Source organism: Manacus vitellinus, unplaced genomic scaffold (assembly GCF_001715985.3).
Source record: "Manacus vitellinus isolate BGI_N305 unplaced genomic scaffold, ASM171598v3 scaffold_53_pilon, whole genome shotgun sequence".
Classification (NCBI taxonomy): domain Eukaryota; kingdom Metazoa; phylum Chordata; class Aves; order Passeriformes; family Pipridae; genus Manacus; species Manacus vitellinus.
The window spans coordinates 1388391-1409278 of record NW_021940637.1 but is presented as its reverse complement, the minus strand read 5'-3'; the positions used below and the strand labels follow the sequence as shown (position 1 = coordinate 1409278).

At 38.6% G+C, this 20888-nt stretch overlaps 1 protein-coding gene across 5 annotated transcripts in view; it reads right to left on the bottom strand.

Annotated features, from left to right (window-relative positions):
• Positions 1 to 1578: 1578 nt before the first annotated feature.
• Positions 1579 to 20888, bottom strand: part of NRG4 (neuregulin 4) — a 44820-nt gene continuing 25510 nt past the window's right edge. For 2 of the 5 annotated variants that reach the window (XM_018081462.2, XM_008933813.3), the window contains exons 2-7: positions 18241 to 18408; positions 17161 to 17226; positions 13163 to 13256; positions 5955 to 6104; positions 2206 to 2285; positions 1579 to 2109 (exon numbers count right to left, since the gene is read on the bottom strand). In XM_018081462.2, coding sequence (XP_017936951.1) covers positions 2093 to 2109; positions 2206 to 2285; positions 5955 to 6104; positions 13163 to 13256; positions 17161 to 17170 — 351 coding nt within the window. In that variant the 5' untranslated portion in view covers positions 17171 to 17226; positions 18241 to 18408 and the 3' untranslated portion in view covers positions 1579 to 2092. The remainder of the gene's footprint in view (positions 2110 to 2205; positions 2286 to 5954; positions 6105 to 13162; positions 13257 to 17160; positions 17227 to 18240; positions 18409 to 20888) is intronic. The other 3 variants (XM_018081464.2, XM_018081463.2, XM_018081465.2) reach the window with 2 other exon arrangements.

The window sequence follows — 20888 nt, the reverse complement described above, 5'->3', positions numbered from 1 at the left end:
TCCATATCTGTCTAGAAAGCTGAGGGGATTCTAAGAGTTTATACAGTACAACTTCAGCCCATTTATTTCTTACATCTTCTATTAATATCTCCTTCCTGAATTTCCACTTAAGATGACCACAAGCCTTTTCCATTTTCAGTGGAGATGGTATCCCAAACTGTAAGTCTGACTGTCTCAGGATCAGTAACATATTGAAGTTATCTGAGAGCAGCTGTCTCTGATTAGTTTTCCCTGAGGCTGTGCAAAGTTCAGGTGACAGTGATTCTGATGGAGCTCTCAGTACTGCCACACATCCCCTGAGCTCTCTCTACAACAGTGGCATGTCCCTGTGTGATGAAAAATCACTTTTCTCTTTCTTAGCCTTTAAGACAATATTCCCAGCTTCCTTCAGCTTATCTGCAAAAGGTTTGAAGTCCAGAAAATAACATATAAGATTGGTTAATTTGGGGAGAAAGTGATCTTTTAGTGCTTTATATAACCTAATCTCTGGATCAGGTCCTGTACTTGATTTGGTGCCCTCAGATTCTCCCTTCAGATGCTGAGCATTAACTGGGACTCTGACTTCTCTGACATGAGTCCTTGGAAGGTAATGAATTTTTGTGGTTTGTGTTCTAGTAGTTATCATAGCACAGTTTTCCCTTTGACTCCTCACCTCACACCCTATAACAGGGCTTTCCTTCTCTGCCCCACTGGACTCTTGTCTACACTGATACAGAGTACACCAGAGCGTGTAGTAAAGCATCCCAGAAATAGGAGCTTATTCAGCATTTTCTTTGCACCTGTGATTTTACACAACTCCAGGTTGTTTATTTCAGAGATAAGAAATCTCTGTTCTACATTTTCTCTCCTTTCAATTTGTGAAGTTTTCTCAGTTAATCTTCCCCTCAATAGAACCTTAAAAATCCCATATAATGACCTGCTGGGTAATGTGCAAAAATGGAAACATATCTGATTTTTGCTGGTTTCAACCCCCAGTGCTAGAAAAAACTTGAAAAGAAAGCTGCTCATTTCACATTTTCTACACCTCTGACTAACCAGACCATTCTCTTTGTGTTGTCAAGGCAAAAAGGGACAGGGACCATGTCATTTGGCCTCTCTTTGTCTGAGAGAATCCTGTAAGGAACCAGAGTGTGATATATGAGGTACTGGTGTGATCAACAAATGGTTATGTGAATAAAAGAAATAAATCTTTAGAGAGGGAAGCACTTTTTCAGCCAAGACACCTGTCTGGATATTTTGTGTCAGGAATTCACCTGATGAATAAAATTCCTGGCTTCTGCTATCTGAGTATCAACTGGAAAATTTAAGGCGAGGTTTAAATTTCCCTCAGCAGTGAGATTTTCAGAAGAAAGCAAGACAAAAATAAACCCATCAAGGAAAATGTCTTGCTTAATATTAGGGATGTAGAGCAAACAAAGCATAAATTCTCTGCCTAAACTTCTTTTAACCACTATCTATCTCTTTTCTTTTCATTCAAATTCAAATCCAATACACTAGCAGTGGTACCTCATCCTCATGTTGTCTTATGATTAAAAAGAAAAATAGAGAAAGAGTATTAGCTGGCATACAGCTGGCATACCCCTACATCTGTTAAGGGTGTCTGAAACAAGCCAAATTCTGGACATGTATAAGTAGTACAAATTTTGAAACTATTGAATCAAGACAGTCAAACAAAATTCCCTTATCAAAAATCCATAGTATTATGTCATGCTAAACCCCTGTTATTATCTCATATTCTCTGTGCAGTGAAAAAAATATTGAATATATTTCATACATTTCCCATGTAGTAAACCCCAAAGTTCTCATGTGTCTACCTGGGCATTACTGAAAACTGTAACTTGCCATAAAACAATCTCACAAAAAATTCAAACAAGTTATAGTGATTTCTGTATAATTGATGCACCTTGAAAAATACATACAAATGCCATTAAGTGCAACTGTTTATGTCTCAGTTGTAGTGTTCTCCAACACATAAGCCTCCTATTTCAGTTTGCTTTCTTCTCTCATCTTGCTCACCACATCATCCTCTACAACTTGTGTTCTTAGGGTTGCTCTGCATGTTGTTTTCCCATCATTCTTCCACTTAATTGCTTTATGCTGTTGTTATTTCTGAAAAATAAACAAACCACATACCTTTAATTAAGGAAAACTTCCTCCCCCACTTTCCTCGTGGAGTCCAGTCATTTAACTTTAAATTGCACTCACTGTTGCAGCCATTGCTGCTTGTAGGTTCAACTAGGTTGGCACCACACTCTGAGGAACTTGTCCTTGGAATGGAAACTTTTCTGACCAAAAGAAACAAAAACCAGACAACAGAGAGAGGAAAAAAATACACACAGAGTGAAAAAAGTTGTCAGGGAGGAGACAAATTAATTGAATGATGTCCAGTGAAAAAAGTGACACGGATCTCCTGTGATTCCTGTCTAATTAATACTCAGTGTTTGTGAGAAGCCTGTATTGGAGGGAGAAGGACAGAGATCAGAGGCCAGTGGAGCACTCAGAACTACGTGGCTTCTCTCCTAATGTTCCTGTTTGTCTGATTTCTCAGCTCTTTATTTAAGCAATTAGTAGACAGCACAAAATAATTTATTATTAATTCTCTTGATGTTTGGAAATTATGTGAAATCTCCATGCTTTGTTGAGGAGACACAAATCTTGTAAAGATTTGTAAAGACCTCTTGCTGTCTTGTTCCCTTTCTTTTAATAGTAATCAGACATCTGCTCTCTTGAGAAGAGTCATGAGCTCTTCTCTGTTCTGTCCAGTTTGTGTCCTGTGGTGATGTAACTCCTCCACAAAGTCTGTTGTCTTGGACAGCTCAGGTGGCTTTATTCCCAGACCCTGTAGTTTTGGCTGGCTGAGATCCCATTCATCAACATTGCACTTACCTTACAGGTAATTTGGCATTTCAACATGGACTTACAGTGAAATATAGAAATGAATTGCAGATTTATTTTAGTTTTCCCTAGGCTTTGTTCTGTTCCTCTAAGCTCTGTGTGTGGCATTTAGGCTTCTGTATTGCTTTTAAATAAAAGCTGGCTTATGTGCCATCTATAGTCATCAGCCACCTTTCTTATTCTTCTTCCAGCAACCCTTGGACAATATGTTTCTGGAGGAAGAAGGCCAGATGGATGTGGTCTGACAGGTGACTTGCTGGAAGCAAAATATGCCATTTGTTACCCAGTACCAGTGTAATAGCAGGGATTTTTGCAGACTTTCCTGTTTTCCATGTCAGAAAGACAGACTTTATGAGTCTGTTTGTTGGAGGGGTGTTTGTTTCAAGGTGGAGAGCACCTGCATCTGGATTTGCACTCTGCAGACTGAAAAAAATAAATCATCAGCTGATAAAAATGTGATGACTCAGCTAAATGTAAAAAGAATTATTTCCCACTGCTCACCCAGAGCTTTCCTATGCAGCCCTATTCTTTTATGGGTTTCTTTCACTGTTAGTTATGACTTAGTTTTATAAGCAGAGCACTGCAACCCTTTCTCTCCACCCTTGTATGGCTGACTGGATTTGTTTCTAGGGAGCATTAAATGCACTTGCATATGCTTGGTCCTCAGATCTGTCCCAAGTAGCCTCAGAGAAAGACAGCTTGGAAGGAAGGGAGGTATAAGTGATGATACAAACAAGAAAACAAAGCAAAACTGATTTCCTAAATTCTAAAAGATTTAATGTGTAATTTTAGGGATTCCTTTTCCTTGTCCTGAACTTCCAGTAGTATCTCCTCTTCTGCATCCCTCCAGGTTGCATTACTGTTTATACTAAAGCCCCACTAGAACCCTCTGCTGAAAGGGCCATGGAAATGCTTAATAAAACACAATAGTGGGGAAAAAACTCTGCTTTCTGATTGTGGATCAAACATCTTTGTTATTAAAGTATAACAGTGGAAACAGTATCTTTCCTTAACATTTTAAACTTAACATATCCTGTCAAGGACAAGCCAAAGATGATGCAACTCTCAGCTAACCCTTACAAACCCTAATTCCACCCTCTTCTAAGATAGTATACAGGTGATAGATCAAATTTGAGGGGAAAAAAGTGCAGATTAATGACAGCTGCTGGCAATAATCCTCATTCACACAGCTGAAAAGAGAGCAGTAGATTAAAGTATCCACTTGAGACTCCTCACATGTTGGTCATTTCAGTCAAGACATAAGGACTTACAGATGTGAAGTGTTCCTTGCATAGATGAGTTCTCTAGCAGATGATCATCCTACATCAGCCTCACAAGTGTAAAGGTAAGATAATTTTGAGCCAGTTAGGTTCTTTTATCTGTACTAAAGAAGTTGATAATGATTATATGAGATTTCTCAAGCTAGTCTGGTATGTAAGATAAGTTCAAGGGCAACTATGTTAAGACTGAGTTATTTTTCTAATAAAGAGGCATTACTACTTGTTCTGCCAGTTAGGCAGAGCTTGAGTGAAGAGTAGGTGAGGTTCATCTTCCAACTGTCTAATAAAAGAACTTGCACAGACCTGTCATTGCTGTCACTCTAAGATTCTGTACTTTGACCATGACACTCAATAGACTCTGTCTCCAGCTTTCCCCTAATTTTGCTGTGTGCAAGAGGAAAGGGATCTTTTAACAGATTGCTCTCTTCTTGGAGACAATTTTATTTCTGAAGAAATACTGCCTGTATGACACTTGAATGAATTTTTCTCAAGTTAGTTAAAGCTGTATTCTAATAACTTTTTGGTAATCTTCAAATGTTCTTTAGTGAAGAACTGCTGTGGCATTCCATGGCTAAGCAGGAGTAATTTAACTAAAATTACTAAGGTGGGGGGTATGCTTTACAACAAGGGAGTTTTTATACAAACTGTTGTATCAAATGCTCTCTATCTCTTCTAAATACATTCAGCTGTGGGAAAAACTGGCATTCAGTGGGTTTCCATGACAGCAGCTGAGGTAAAAGTAGCCCAGCTATTCCAAAGGTCGCTCATTGAAAGGCACTGATCAGAGAGGTTGATTTGGCAATGTGATTATGGGAGAGCAAAGAACAGCATTGCAAGAACCTTTGGTTATCACAGCCAAGGAGAAATGCAGTACAGGAGAAAGGGGAAGAGGCTGCAAGTCTGTGGTGGCCAAGAATTACAGGGACTCATGTAAGTTGCCTCATAAAGGCATAAACACATATTAATGGTGTGTGACAAAATAAGCTCTTATAAAAAGTGCTGTATTCTAAAAATAAAGAAGGTTGACTTGCATTATAAATGCAGAGAGTAAGTGAAAACAGTAAATTTGTTTGGGTTTGGTCTAAGTGTACTGACACATGTACAGCATCAAATAGCTGCTTTAATCCCAATAACTGCTTGTGTGTTTTCATCCCAAGTCCTGATATGCCTAAAATGCTGCAAAAACCAAACCTGCAGCACTTGCTGTCTAGCACTGACATGTTCCTGCTACTCTAACATGGATCATCCTGTACAAATTAGTTAGCCCTCTGTTTTGTTCAAAATGTTAGTTAGGAAATATCTGCCTGGGATTATTCTTCACTTTCATTCTTTCCTTAGTTTTCCTTTTTAGACCAGGAGCTGTAGAGGAATTAGGAGCTAATGGCACCAGTTGCTTTGGCTGCCAGCTCAGTGGGAACAGTTTTTGTTCCCTAAGTACTTCATCAATTTGCTTCTACTTCTCAATCTTCAGACAACATAAAGTTTTTAAAGGTTAGCACTAACTCTGGGTAGACTGTGGATCTCAAACATGGGTGTACTACCTGTATTTTTTACAAAGCAACTATAAGTAATAGCTTAGAAAAGACACTGAGAAAACTTTAAGCCAGGGAGTGAAATATTACAAGCAACAAGTTGAGACACCCACATTCATTATGTTGAATAACCATACAACCTTATGGATAATTCATTACATGCTTTTACATTCAGATAATTAGTACATGATTACCAGAAGAAATTTCTACTTGATTAAACAGCTTCAGCCTTATGAAGCACTTTTACCTGCAAAGGAAGTAGAATGCTCCAATTACAAGAACTCCTAGAAGAAGAAGTGAAGCCAAGAAAGCTGCAAACAGGTCACCTTTTGTTTGGGACTTGATGCTGGGCAGCAAAACTTCCTCACAACGGGCTCCTGTGTAATGCTCAATACACCTGGGAAACCAAGTGGTATTAGGATTAGATGGTAACTTGTCAAAGGCTTCTTTTGCTCTTAGGTGGGGAGAGAACTGTTATGACATAATTCAGAGTTTGTATTTGCTGGGCAGCAACTCTTCTTAGGGAATTTCCTCTCACCTTGTATTTTTGGAACAAAGGGAATTGGGCACATTGGGCATCAGGTTTACATTCTGATCCATACTGCTTTCATATATTAAATTTAATATATTCATTACTGACAGATTTAATTAATTAAATCTACCTCTTTAGTGTTAACCGTGTCATCCCACTGGTTCTCACACGGTAGCCATGCTTTCTTTTCTCCCTTTCATGTAACTTTTAGCTTCCTTTGTTGAAGAGCTGTCAGATAAATAGATCCAGGAAATGGGAATTCATTGAGACACGGTACACCTTAAATTGCAGAAGTAGTTTATGCAGTGTAATAATTCATGCCAGAACATGTTACGTGCTCGGTGAATAACCCCCTCCTGGAGAGACCTAGGTAAGTCTTCTCTACTATGCTTATTTTATGTATTGAGCCTCTGAAAACTTCTTCTGAAGAAAGGATTAAAATGGATATGGCATTTTACCACGGTAAAATGGTATATTTTATTAAAAATAAATAGAAGTAATGGCTTAGTAATTCACATTCGGTCAAAAATAGATAGGTTGAAGCTAAACTAATCTTCATTTGTCTTGTATTTTGCACTTACTCTGCTAAGTTTTCTTTTGCAGTACAGAAAATGGAAAGCACTTCTTTCAGTATCTACACTCTGCATGTATTTTTGATATATGTAAATTTGCTTCCCTCTATTTGTATTACTAAAGATCTTGCTCCTTCTTGCTATTTCTGGCACTGAAGTCATAATAATCTGTGACATAAGCAATTTGAGGCTCCAGCTGAGAGAAATGGGCTGAACTCTGTAGCACACTTGAAGTTCTCCACTGCCATTGGCAGCTGCAAGGTATAATTTCAGATGAGGGATAAGAAGGGGGAGTGGGGAGGAACTGCCAAAAAGGAGAAATGTCTGGGACATGGAACTAAGACAAAAGGATCCCTGTGAGCTTTCCAACGTGGAGGCTCGATGTGACTCCACTTTCTGTATGTTATGGACAGTATTTCAGTACTGCTGGTCTCAGCCACAAAGAATTACTACCCTTTCTTTTAATTCTTTGTCTTTGGAAATATAATGGAAGATTTAGACACTAAAAAAAAAAATCTGTTTAATTATCATCATATATTAAAGCTGTGCAGCTGATCGAACTGCCAAGGACAATGGGAGACTTTTCAAAGTTATGATGTGTCACTGCTGGGAGAAGCAAGGGCAGGCAGACTGCTCTGATTGCCTGAGATAATGTTCCAGATATTTACTCTAAGTGTAGTGGCTTTTCAGTGGCCTATTTCTGAAATACTGTAGAATACTTTAAGGATAGAAGTGTAGTTTGAGTGGGGCATTGTTCTCTAGCAAGTGAGAGAGAAATGCTTTGGAGAGCTGAATAGAGTCACAGGGATAGAAAATGGAATATGAAATTCATAGAAGTATTCTTGAATACCAATGGAAACTGGAGAATAATGCAAGGCTAAAATGATACAGGAAGGAAAAAAAATAAATAGGTTTTGGCATCAAATTAAGGCTCATGGAAAAGTTCTAAAGAATGAGTGTAAAGGAAGTAAGTCAGTAACCTAAAGAGTCAAATGAAGCAGGAGGAAGAAAAGACAGTCCTGCTGCAGAGAGTTGCACACAGGATCAGGTAAAAGGTGAGGGTTAGTGAACTGTTGTGAGAAGTAGAGGTGACATATCAGTGCATAGAAGTTGTATTCATGTGCTGCAAAAGACCACAGGAAAAAAAATTGGGAATGTGATGACAGCCTAGAAAAAAGCTCACCGAGATTGTAGCACTTCCTACTAAATAGAAAACACAACCAGATGCTTGAGGTAGTCACAAGCCTTTAGGAGGGAAAGGAGCTTGAAGGCCTAAGACTCTGAGGGGAAAACTACAGCAATATGAATGCAGGGTTAGAGCAACGGGAAAAATCCCTGCACTAAAAAAAGCACATGCAAAACTTAAACACCCTGAATGCTGAACCTCTTCTGCATGGATGTAACAAAAACAAGTTGGAGAAACATGTTTTTCATGACTGGCTAGTTTGATAGTATCTGTTTAACTGTGTGAAGTGGATTAGGGATTACAAACTAGGCTGAGCTGTTGACACACTTGCTCAAAGTGATTCCAAGCTATGTAAAAAATGCTGCCATAAAACCCAAAAATTATGTAGGTTTTCATAGAAACAGGAAAATTGCGATGAGGTACCTCTGGGTTACATATAAATAAACAAAATTATAGCTAATGTGCCTTAGCAACAAACTGTGCTACAGCCAGGGCATTTCTGAAAATCCAAATGTTCAAATATTGGCTTTCACAAGCTTTTATGAAGTTACCTGTCCTGATGTACACAGAGGTGAAGGCAACTGGTGCTTTAAGACAACTAGGAAAGGTTTCTTCTGCAAGTCCTTTCTTAAAATTGGTGAGAAACTAAGCAGACTTCTATAATTAGCAGTGGAACTCACTCAAAAGATCTGCTTATCCTGTAGCAGAGCTCTAATAATTTCAGTGGAGTTACTTATGCAATGACTGCAAGCAAGTCAAAAACACAGTGTCTGTCAAGCATGTGGGCCATGAACATAATCCATGGTATCTATCTCATGCCTTCTAGAGGTAGTCAGGCTTCCTAACACAGCCTTAAAAGCCAGCAGCTTTTAAGATAAACTCCTAGTTTATCTTGTTTATAACAGATGCCTAAAAGTAGAGCCCAGGTTAGGAGCAGCTGTTAATAGGGCAGGCACTGGTGCATCTGCACTTGAATAAACTGGGGCAAAACCAGAGCAGCCTGGTTCTAGGCTGGACTAAGAGCATAAGACTCATTAAGTCTTGTGCTCCCTAGGCGAGGTGTAGCTGCTGCAGAACATCACCTCCATGCTGTGAGCCTGCTGCCTCAGCACCTGCTCTGTGTTGCCTAAATGGTCCTACTATGTAGCATCCCAAACTTGATTTTTAAAATGGAAAAGAGGTCTTTTCCCCCCTCTAAAAAATTAGAATTTCTAATTCAATCAGAGTGGAAATACAGCAGCCTTCGATGTCTGAGGGAAATCTGTGACTGAAACCTCCCATTTTCAGAAAGCATCCAGATTTGTGCTCTCCTAGGTGCCTGCACACACATGCACACACACCCACGCCTCCTGTCAGACGAGATGAGCCAGCCTGAAACTGTTGTATACAAACATACTACAGGAGCTGTGCTACAGACAAAACACTAGCAGAGGTAAAGAAATCCAGAGAGTCTTTCAGCATAGGATATTAATCCAAGCCACCCGTGTCAGCATCAGTACAAAGTGGAAGTAAATAGACTGCATTGGGTGGGTCTGCAATTCTATTGCTCCCCTAAAATCTGATTAGTAACTAAAACAGAAGCATGAAGGTCTTGCAATAACAGGAGGCACTACTGCTGTCTCTTTTATGGGGCTGTGCAAGGGGTCCTCTGCCTGTGGGATATAGTAACAAGGAGAGGTTTCTTTCTCTGCCAGACTCCCAGGTGGGCAACATAAGGAAGTATCTGACAGACTTTAAAAATGGAAGTAGAGTTTGAGTCAAATATGCACCTGGATTCTCATTGCACTGCATTACACTGTAAGGGTGTTGACTTTAGTTTTCGTTTAGTCTTCCTTTAGTCAGAAAAATCCTGGGTGCTTCTTGGTATCAAAATTACTTGCAAGGAAATACAAAGGTCTAAGCAGAAAAAGCTGAAAAATTATCTGCTTGTCAATGTAACTCAGATTACATGGCTGAGAGCTTCAAAATCACCATAATCTTCAGTCTGTAGCAGGCTCCTAAAAGTTGTCTTAATCCATACACTGTAAGGACATCTAGTAAGTATGAAAAAGATTTTCAAGCCAAAGTGAATAAACAATAGCAAAGTTAACTAGAACCCCTAAGCAGGTTTTTAAACATTTTTGCATTTAAGGGAGTTTCAAAACTGTTACTCTGAAGATGACTTCATATACAAAGAGAGTAAAAAAAAATGCTCCTAGTGGAGAGAAGTTGAAAGAATTGATTATTTTTCCATAGAACTCCCTTAACTATGTGTTTATGTGGCAAGATTTGCCATATCTCCAGCTGTAGTTCTGATTGCTAATAGTTTTCAAAGACATAAGGAGAGCATTCACTGTTGATTTTGTGTGTACTGCCCTCCGAAGCAGAGGAGCTATGTTTGTGTGGTCTTATGCCATCTGTATTTTGTTTGAAACACAGAAGAATGCTCTCAGAAATCTGCCAAGTGTAAGAAAAAAGATGGAAGTACCAGAGCTCCCCCTCAGAAACCAAAATCTTCACCTTGTTCTGCCCTGCATTAATTAATGCTTCTGGGACAGCTGCCATCAGGTGCTGAGGCAAATGCTTTCAGCCTTGTGGTTCCTGAGACACCTGAGGCAGCTGCTTTTCCATCCTTCTCTGTCCTGCTGCCTGTTTATTTAGTACATTTAAGTGTTCCTGGGTTTGAAGCTCATCTGGTTTATGGTGCCAGGTGTGCCTTTTGCTGCTGAGAACATTAACTCATTGTTAGGAAAGCAGTGAGGGAAGGTGGCAGCTGAGCAACTTCATGTTTCAGCACACAGCAGCTGTATTTAAAATCTGCTAATGTTGCACAGAAAGGGGGAGGTCAATTAATGCTTGTTTCTATTAAATCTCTACCTTGTCTATGTCCATTTCTGAATGATTAAAATAACTTAAATTCCAAAGGTAAACGGTGGCTCTTAATTTGTTAGCATGCATAAACCCACATATTTCTAAAGACTGATGCATTTTCCTTAGCTTTGTGGTGAAATTACTTCCAGTGACGTTGCATTGGTAATCTGGACTATGTTTAGCACAACACATTGGTGTAACTAAGTAGCACGTCAAGGCAAATGTGTTTCAAGGTATTTTTACAGTTTGCTAGGCTGTTCTTTCTCCATCTCCCCCTTTTAACTATCAGTCATCCAGCCTTTGAGTATAAAAGTGATTTGAGTTTTTTTGAGAACACTTGGGAGCTTTGGGTGGGATTTGGCAGAAACCTCCATCAAAGAAACTTTGTGCAACCATGTGATGGTGCCAGTCTTGAAGTTCCAAAGCACCAAATATTTCCTGAATTCTGCTGAATCGTGATGCATTTTTTTCTGTTGTTTCTATTCACATCACTGCTGATTACTAAGATATCTGTGTGTAAACAAAACCTTTCTCATCTATAATTAGCCTTCTCTGACTGATTAAGGAACATGCTTAGAATGAGGACATGCTTAAATAGAATGCTGCTATTTAAACCATCTAACTTCATAATCAATCGCTAGATACAGGAAAAAAAATAGTTGATAATTTAAATGCAGTAAGATTGCCTGAGTATAACAGAAATGCTCTTAAGATGTTACTTTTCTGCTTCAGCAGATCATAAAATCCTATAGCACCTGAACTGCAAATGACTTCATTTGGAGCTGTTAAAATGGAAATTATCTATGCTGACTAGTTTGTGCTCCTGAAGGATGAATTGTTCTGGGGATTTGTTACTTCATATTTATAGTTATTGCATCAAATACATCTTCCTTGTTACGCAGTCTAGCAATAGTTGAGAAGGGGCTTTGAAATTGTGTAACTGATGCTGTTTAGTTTAACCATTCATTTTTCATTTAGGTATTTTAATATCAGTAATATGGGACTCCTTCTAGAAAGAAAAAACCAGCATGTATTTCAAAATGTTTCACTTTTTGTGTATGTGGTATTCATTTTCTATCACACAAGCTTGCAAGGTTTAGCAGAGAATAAATCACCATCATCCAGCACTTTGGAGCTCTAGTCTCCCTTCTGGATGTGATTCATTGTGACACTGGACAATGACAGTGATCTGCTGTGTATATTTTTCAATGAGCATTTATCACAAAACTGTCTCTTTTCTCCTCACCTAACTAAATGAGTTTACATGCTTGAGCTTAAGTGTTTAAATTGAACTGTCCCAAACAAAACAAAGAGATATTTTAATTAGGCATCTGGGAACAGATTTTTTTCCCTTCTTCAACTGTTTTATCCAGTTATCATTAGTTATAGCTCAAGATGGAAGAGGGAGCAGAAGTTGCCATAGAAGCAAAAAAGGTAATATCCTTAAGTGTATGTAATATTTGTCTGAATGCCTATTATTTTGTTAAGCAAACCCGTTAAATCAATCATAATTTATTTTGATGAATGATAACTCAGAATTAGTAAATGAACCATGAAAAATGAGAATTTCATTTAGCATCTTATGTCTTGGTAAATGAGAAAATAAAAAGATAGGGCTGTGTTCATGCAGGAAATGTATCCACATGCAAAACCAGGAACTGCTACTTTTCCAATGTGCTAAATGGGCTTCAGAGAGAAGAAGGGTTCTGCTGTGGAATGATGTAGGAAGTATCTGTATTTGCTGCCTTCATGTTTCTTTTTCAGGTAGTCTTTGGCTGTCACTGGAAAGCTGAGTATTTCAGCAAGATTCAGAGAACACAGTAAGTCTTGAATTACAGTGTTTTGGGGTTTTTTCCCCCTAAAAAGATCATATTATTTTTTGTGCCTCCTTGTTTTGTTCACGGTAGGCCATTTTATGTTACAAAAATATTTGTAATATCATTCCTCTGTAAGAAAGACTGGGAATGTGCTTTGCCTTTCTGAATGCCTTTCCTACAGTCTATATTCTATGAGGCAAAGGGTATTTCGTTCTTTCTGTATTGTAATGAGGGAAGAGACGTGGCTCTAAATATAGACATCATCCTGAATGCATACGTAACTGAGTGCTGTTGCACCTGCCAAGCAAGTATAAACCAAGTATACACAATTATTTGTCTCATATTGTCACGGCTCTACAAGCTTGGAAAGTAATAGGTAATAGATATTTTCTTTTAGATAACATTTTAACAGTGATTTCCTAAAGAAACAAAATGGAGACACAGTCTTTAGACAGCTACTGTCCAATACTTAGACACACAAACTTCAGTTTCACTGACCTGCAGAATGGACTGGATACAGTAGGAATCATATAACAAATCCCTCCATTTAGACAAAAAGATCCATAACTGGTGCCACAGAGTTCTTCATGATCTTAAAAATAAGACCAAAAAAACACTGAGAAAAATAGAGACTTCAAAACCAGAAAAACACCAAAACAAACCCTCACACAAACAAAACCACCCTATGAACAGAACAGGTGTCGGCCTTGCCCTCCAGGCCAGCAGCACACAGCACTGTCTTGCACAACTGTTTCATGTAACAATATGTGGAAAAGATCACTAATTTAGGTGTGAAACACCTAAATTAGATAAATAAATCAAACTTTCTCTGGCACTGAGAGGAACTTCTGAACTCTGCGTTCCTTCCTTCGCCGTGCCGAGCACAGTGACCACACGATGACCTGTGGGGAGTCTGGTTTGTCCTGTTCCACTGGCACAAACTATCTTTAGCTTAACTACCTTCTGTGAGAGGCTCAGCCAGTACAGATGCACCCAGAATAGTCACAGGTGTGGGCCAGCACATTCTGAGACTGCTCAGGGCTGTGTTAAGAGCTGAATCACAGCCCACTTGGGCACCGTCAGGTTTTCCCACCCCAGTTCTTAATGAGCAGAGGAGGAGACAGCCTGCCAAGGGTCACTTATGTGGTACAGTGTAATTTCCACAGACCTCAGAAAGGCTTTTTCCTGACTCAATAGGCTTCTTGGATGAATTGCTAGTGTGTTAAACATAATTAGGAATTCTAATAACACTCCCATACAGGACACTAATGTTGGCACTCGTAGCAGCAGTTGACCATTTTATGCTTAAAAAGCATATTTAACTGTACCACTTCACTCTTTCTGAAAGCAGTCTAAATTTGGAAGCTGGACTGCATATATTTATGACACATTTAATGCATCAGTAATTCATTTTATATATATATGCATATATATATTTTTATATATTTCTTCCATCTTATGAAACCACAGTATCTCAATCAAAACAAAAATAGAGCAGTCTTCTGACATCACAAGGGTGAGAATCATGTGTTACCTCACACTTTAAGTGTTCTTGCTGTTATTTCTCCCAGAAGCTCTGAAAATAAGAACTCTGCTGTCTCACTATTTATGTATAGAAGACATGTTCTATACAAAATACAGTGTAAGAGTAATCAAGATTTTAGTTTTCTTATTTGTCCTTCAGGAAAAAGAGTTAGGGTTTCCCTTTATTCCTGCAGAAAAAAGTGAGAAGTGTGGCCATAAGAAATCCTACCATAGAGGGAGTTTCTACAGCTCTGTATGTAAAATAAAACTGACTTTTCTAAGAGTAGCAGAGAGGCTTAGCTACTTCTAACTCTGCAACAAAACCATTGTGCATCCTGCTATCCTCTAGACAATCTCCAGCAATTCCATTCTCCCTTTTTTTCCACATATTCTTCCATTTCTGTGATGGCATACTGGTGTAGGAGTGTGAGTCAAGTCCTTCTGTTATTTTAAGGTGAAGTTAAACCCCAGCGCCCAACAGGAATTCAGTGCCATGTTCCTCTTATCCAAGTGCATCCAAATGGGAACTGGACCTTTTTGCCTGTGTGCAGATAAATGAGGGAGCTGGAGGAGGGAGAAGAAAGGCTGGAAAGATTGTTCATGTTTGACCTTGTTGCACAGAAATGTGTGTTCTGCCCTACCTGGTAGGAAGTTAAATGGAAATTTATTTTAACTCCGAAGCTTTCTGTGCTCTTCTACTGGCAATTCATTTCTTGCAAGTTCACTATTAGAAGACTAATAGAAGTACAATTGCAATAGGAATAAAATGGGCACAGAAGAAAAACAAGGAGGTTTTTAAACAAGAACTACAAATTATTTGATTTTAGTCTATTCAAACCTAACAGTGGGCCTTCTGTGAGAGTGTCATTCAATTGAATCCTCTGTCAAATGAAGAGAGGGTACTGAACACATGAACAGTGTATCAGGATATCCACACAATTATAAGAAACAGCTGAGAAAAACAAAACTCTCAACGTGCTCTCAACTCTATCAAGTGTCTGAGGGAGTTAACTGTTGAAATTCTACCAGATGGAAAAGCAAGATGATAGAAGGTGGGCCCCCCAAAAAAATTCTTTTACACAGCTCATGGAAAGGTTGCAAAGAAGTTCTCGTGAGAATTAATGAGAATTTGTTAACCTCCTTAAAATCCTGCCTTAAGGTTCTATTTCTTTTCTTCATCTTTAGGCAGAAATGGACCTGTCTCACACTGGCACAGTGGCAGAGTCCTGAGGAAACCTCAGTGCCTCCAGTCACCCAGGCCTCGGGACATCTGGGAGGATGATCCCTGTTCAGGTGTGATCTCTGTACTAAGGACCAGCTCTGCAGCAGAACCAGGCATTTCTGTTCTGGCAAAATACCTCAGGCACTCTGTCTTAGGCCTATTAGAGAATGTGAGAGAGGCAGAGAGAGAGAACAAAAAGTGCCCAGGGAGCCTTTGAAACCTTTTTGATTGTAATTACAGACAATTTTTCTATAGGCTATTTCCTTCCAGAGATAGACTTTTTCCAGTCCTGAGGGAAAAATGGTAACCTTAATTTTACCAGTGATGAGAAACTCAAAGAAACCTCTATGTCCATCTAGATCAGGTGCCCCTCTTTCCATCCTATTGTGCTTTTCATTAGTTCTATTTTGTTTATCAATACTTTGCTACTACTTAGTGAAATTATCAGAGTAAAACAGTATAAAGTAGGTGTCAGAATTATAAAAGGCAATAAAAGAAAATTCAGGATGCTCAACACTATAAAACATCATTACTAGAAAATTGTAACACAAAAATAGATATTATTGTACTTCATACCTACTGTACTGAAATAGAGTAGCTTGCAGCAAATTTCAGAGCCACAGTTCTGTATTTATAGATAGGAAGGTGTGAAAGCACCAGTTTATCCCTCTAAATTTATAGTCAATGATGCAAAAGAGTATACTGGAGAATCAGAAGGGGTTCAGTACAAGCCAAAACCCAATTACATTAGCATTGGTGAATGTGTTATGATTTTTCATGAGGTAGGTCAATACATTATATTAATCTAAAAATGCAAATTGTGTGCTTTGAAAGTCAAATGTATATTACATTCAGACTCCATAATCAAGATAGAAAAGTTTAACAAGTCAAGTGATGATTGGAGATTAAAAAAATACAAAAGATTTAGCTTTTAAATTAACAGAGCTCTCTGTATGTTGTACATAATATATATGTATGTATTTTGATACATCCTATGTGAGAGATTAAAGAGAAACAGGACACAAAGTTATTTTTAAAAAAAGTTGAATTTGGTGGAAGGAGAAGCAAAGAGGAATAAAACAAGGTTGTTCTTTCTTAATGCTAGACTATCAATACTTAAAACTGGCTGGGGTAATAGCAGGCTCTAAATACACTTATTTTTAATTATTCTTTTTGAGGACATGCACATGTCCTGGTTTCAGCTGGGACAGAGTTAATTTTCTTCCTGGTAGCTGGTACAGTGCTGTGTCCCTAAACTATCTCGTCTGTTTGCATTTAAACTGTTGTAACCTGACTGTCCTAGCTATTAAAAAAACAAATTCAGGCTCAACACCACCTTAACTCTCCAAGAGCCAAGCCAGCCTTGATAATCCACTTGTTGACTCAGCTGTCTTGCCTAGTCCAGAGGCTAAAATACTAGACTGTCTAATCCTGAAGTCTGCTAACACAAAAAAGGAAAGGGGGAGGAGTGGGAAACGTTGACAGAAGATAAAAGGGGGCTGATGCTTCCTCACTTACAAGCAACTTTGGACTGTATGCTAATCAGTCACAAAGTGTGAAACGTTAGGACTGATCAAAGCAAACATGCCCTTACAGAATTTGTACCATCAGCAGGTGAACTCTAGTAAGGGATGGCAGCTCTACAGAGCAGTTGTGACAATCCCAGGGGCAGCTCCCAAATTCAAGGCAATATTAATGAATTCTAATTATACATGTATGTGTATCCAGGTAAAGACTTGGAAGAAATTACCTGTTCGCATATTATTCCGACAACAATCTTTATTCTTGGTCAGAGGCTACTCTTCTAAAACAGCACCTGAAGACAAACATGGAAGTTGAGCATGTCATTTTTAAAGCTGATGACTTTTTCCCCTGAAGAGACAGCTATTGGAATGCAACCTAGTGTTGCTGCTAAGAGTCTGCTGCACTGTGACAGTGAGGTTCTGTCAGATGTGAGCTCCATCAATTCACAGTTAATGGCAAACATTCAGGTCTGCTATCCAGTTCAGTGAATCCCTAAAGGCAGAGTAAAACCAAATTCACACTAAAGCATATTGAAACAATGAATGCTTTTTTCAAACTGCCATGCTTATTCAGAATTGCCATACCTGTGCATTTAGGCAATCTAATTGATTGTGTCTGGCCAGCTCATTAGATTGGTGTTTGCACCTTGAAAGACAGTGCACACAACTGCCCCAGTCCTCAGACTGCTGATTATTCAGTCAGGTAAGGTCTTGGTGGTAGAATTCTTGTATTCCACAAACAAGAACTTCCCAATTTGTCATTTCTCACTGAGAGTCTGTGTGTTCCAGTTGAGTGTTTCTCATGTCTGGATGTCAGGTGGAATTAGTAATACAGGCTGTGAATTTATCAGAACTCAGCAAGGTCAAGGCTTGTACAATGATCTTTAAAATCTGGAATAGAAACACTCTGCCTGGACAGAAACCAATCTTCACTTGACAATGCTAAAAGAAACTTATTCTGTAGATATGCCAACTCTATAACCAGCTAGCCTTGCTATATTCTGTTTTCCTGTTAGGTATAGTCAAGGTTTACTGTATCAAATAGGTTATGTTTAAGCCTAATGCAATAGATCATCCTATTTTTTCATGTTTGCTCTTTTTTCTTAATTATACTTTAAAGTGTACGTAAAGCAATTATTTAAGCAAACTGCTCTATATTGGAAGGAAGAATCTTTTTCCCATTAAATGATCAAATAAAATAAAGTCTCAGCTTTAGAGGAATAATTGCCTATCCTTCAGCTTTCAGTAACAGAAAACCAACTTTCTGCAGAGGCCCATTTCAGAAGGTATAATGCATTTGTACTTACTTTATGAGCAGACAGTTCTGGTTTTCATGGGACCTCAGGTGGCTTCTCTAGTTTTCAAGTGTCCTGCCCATACAGGAGAATCTGAAATGGCAGTTGCCTGTCACACTGGGCTGTAACAGCAAGGTCCCCACCCAAAGGCGTCCTCTTGAGCTGCCTCAGATACACAACCTTTGTGTGCACAACGAGAACAATTAACATTGCACAAAGAGACAGATGAACAGGAGTCGCTTCAGAACTAAAATCCTGGCTTTAAAAGAAATAAATCATCCTGCAGATAGGTTTCTCCTCCAGATCTGGATTTTATGTGCTGTGAAAAAGGCTTCACATTTACATACAGTGCAATGTGGGTGAGGTTACAGCAAAGACAAACATACTTGCAGAGGCAAAGCACAGAATAGGGGAACACCCCATTATGCTCACAGAATCACTTGCATGTTTTTCTAGGGTTACCAGCACTACAGTTTATTGCTGAATTCAAAATATTCACATAGTCTAACTCACACAAATTGCATCATAAATATATTTTACACAGCAGTCAAAAATCTGATTTAAATTTGTATCTAATTGGAGCAAGCAGTCCTTGTTAATTTAGTCTCCCTTTTCACAGGAAGTTCCACAAAACAGTAAATATCCAATAGCTCTCATAACAGAAAATATAAACAGGATATATCACCTAAATTTCAGACTAGCTCCTGTACCAGATTTAATTAGGATAGGAGTCCTTGAATTGACAGAATAACTTTAGTTTTGCTACTGCAAAAAGGAGATCTCTCATCTCCTTTCCTTCATCTTACTATCAGTATGCACCTCACTGTCTCTGCTGCTGCTCCGGGGGTAAGCTGAACTTTTTCAGGAGATGCTTAAATCCAGTGATCTGGCAGAAAATCCCATGGGGAAGCTGAGGTTTTCTGCTGCATCAGTGTGTTAAAGGGGTGTGCTGTGCCACTCATCACTGTTTGGACTAGTTCTCATTGTGACGGGTACTACACATGGTTTATAGGCTGACTGCAGACAACAAGGCAGCCTGAGGAAGGCCATGGGACCACTAGTTCTCTATTTTCTCTTTTTTAAGACTGAAGAGGAAATAAATCATTAGGTAGTCATGTATTTATGAGTTTTTCTCTGGGGTGCTGCACTCTGAAAAGAGGTTCGAGTATGTATAAGTGTCCTAAAAAGAACAGATTGGAGTCCCTATCTCATTAGAAATGGGATGATATATTTAAAGAAAAGGAAATACTACCACAGAAATTGTTGCTAAACTCTATTCCAACTTGCCTAAACCTATCTGTGCACTGAGTTCATACTAGAAACACAAAGATCATTTGTGCTTCTACCTTCCACTTTCCAAACTGTCTCCTCTTAAGAGGCAGATGTAGCCCATGCTCACAGAAACCACAGATCCAATTGTATGATTGTGTATCTTGCATGCATCTTGGGAGCTCCTGAAAAGTTACTCTGTGTATCCAGTTGGAGCATTTTAACCTGAAATTTAAAATACAGCCTATTTTGCTCTGTGCCAGCTCGTTGAAAAAAAGCTTCAGATCAGTTCTATCCTTTCCCCCTCATCTTTGCCATCTGAACTGGCACTAACAACAGCTGTATGTTGTTGGAAATGTTACAGTTTAGACATTTAAGTCACCTGTGCATACTGAGATATATTGGAACAAATGTTTTGAACTCGCTGGGTTTGTCTTTAAACGAACCTGTGTGCTTTACTCCCCACATATTTAAATCAGAATCTGCTTTGCCTCTTGAGTTTGGGTACTTTCACTGGTTAGCTGGCCCAAGCATCCATGAGATGCTGTATCCCCTCAAAGAATGTAACTGTAAGTCTTAGTGAGCACAGGCAGAGAAAAAGCAAGCCCTGAATAGTGATTTGGGCTTTGTTTTATGGTTCTTTGTTATTCAAACATTCTTAGAATTAATCTCTATGTAAACACTCCCACAAATTAAAGATCATTTTGGTCATGTGGCTATTTCAAATACACATTTAGATTAAGTTTTGCATCTTACAGCCATCATAAAGTATGAGATTTTACTGCATTATGTATTCTTTTTAAAAATAAAAAAAAAAAGTAAAATCTCATTCTGCCCCAATATTGAGCTCAAATATTTGTGTTGTGAAAACGGTGAACAGAAAAGGTTTCAAAAATTGCTTAGTGAGCTAATTAAATATAACTTTCCTTCTGAGATATGTCCTTGGTATCTGTCAAGCAGTTAGTAACCTACACCTCTTATTTCCTCCAAGAGCCAGGACCTGTCCTGAAGTCTTGTTAAAAGGAGTCTGTTTTTTCTCATCTAGGTATAACTTCTCATCCCCTCCCCATCTGAAGCTCATAACTGATCTGAGCACAGAAAATCATCAGGTGTCAGAAAAAAAATCCATCGAACTGCCTGAAACAAATGAGGATCCCTCTAAGGAAGAATTCAAGGTGAGATGTTACAACAAATCTGTACAAGGACAATGTGTTACTCAAATTTACACCCTGAAAGTTTCTTTTAGGATGGGACAGCCACAACGTGAGGGATTTCTAACAAAAGGCAGAAGCAAAGGCAGGTCATAAATAGCTCACAAAATCTCAGTGTGCTTCATCTTACAGGTTAATTTTTTTGACTACAGTTGCTTAAAATTCTTTCCATTACAGTTT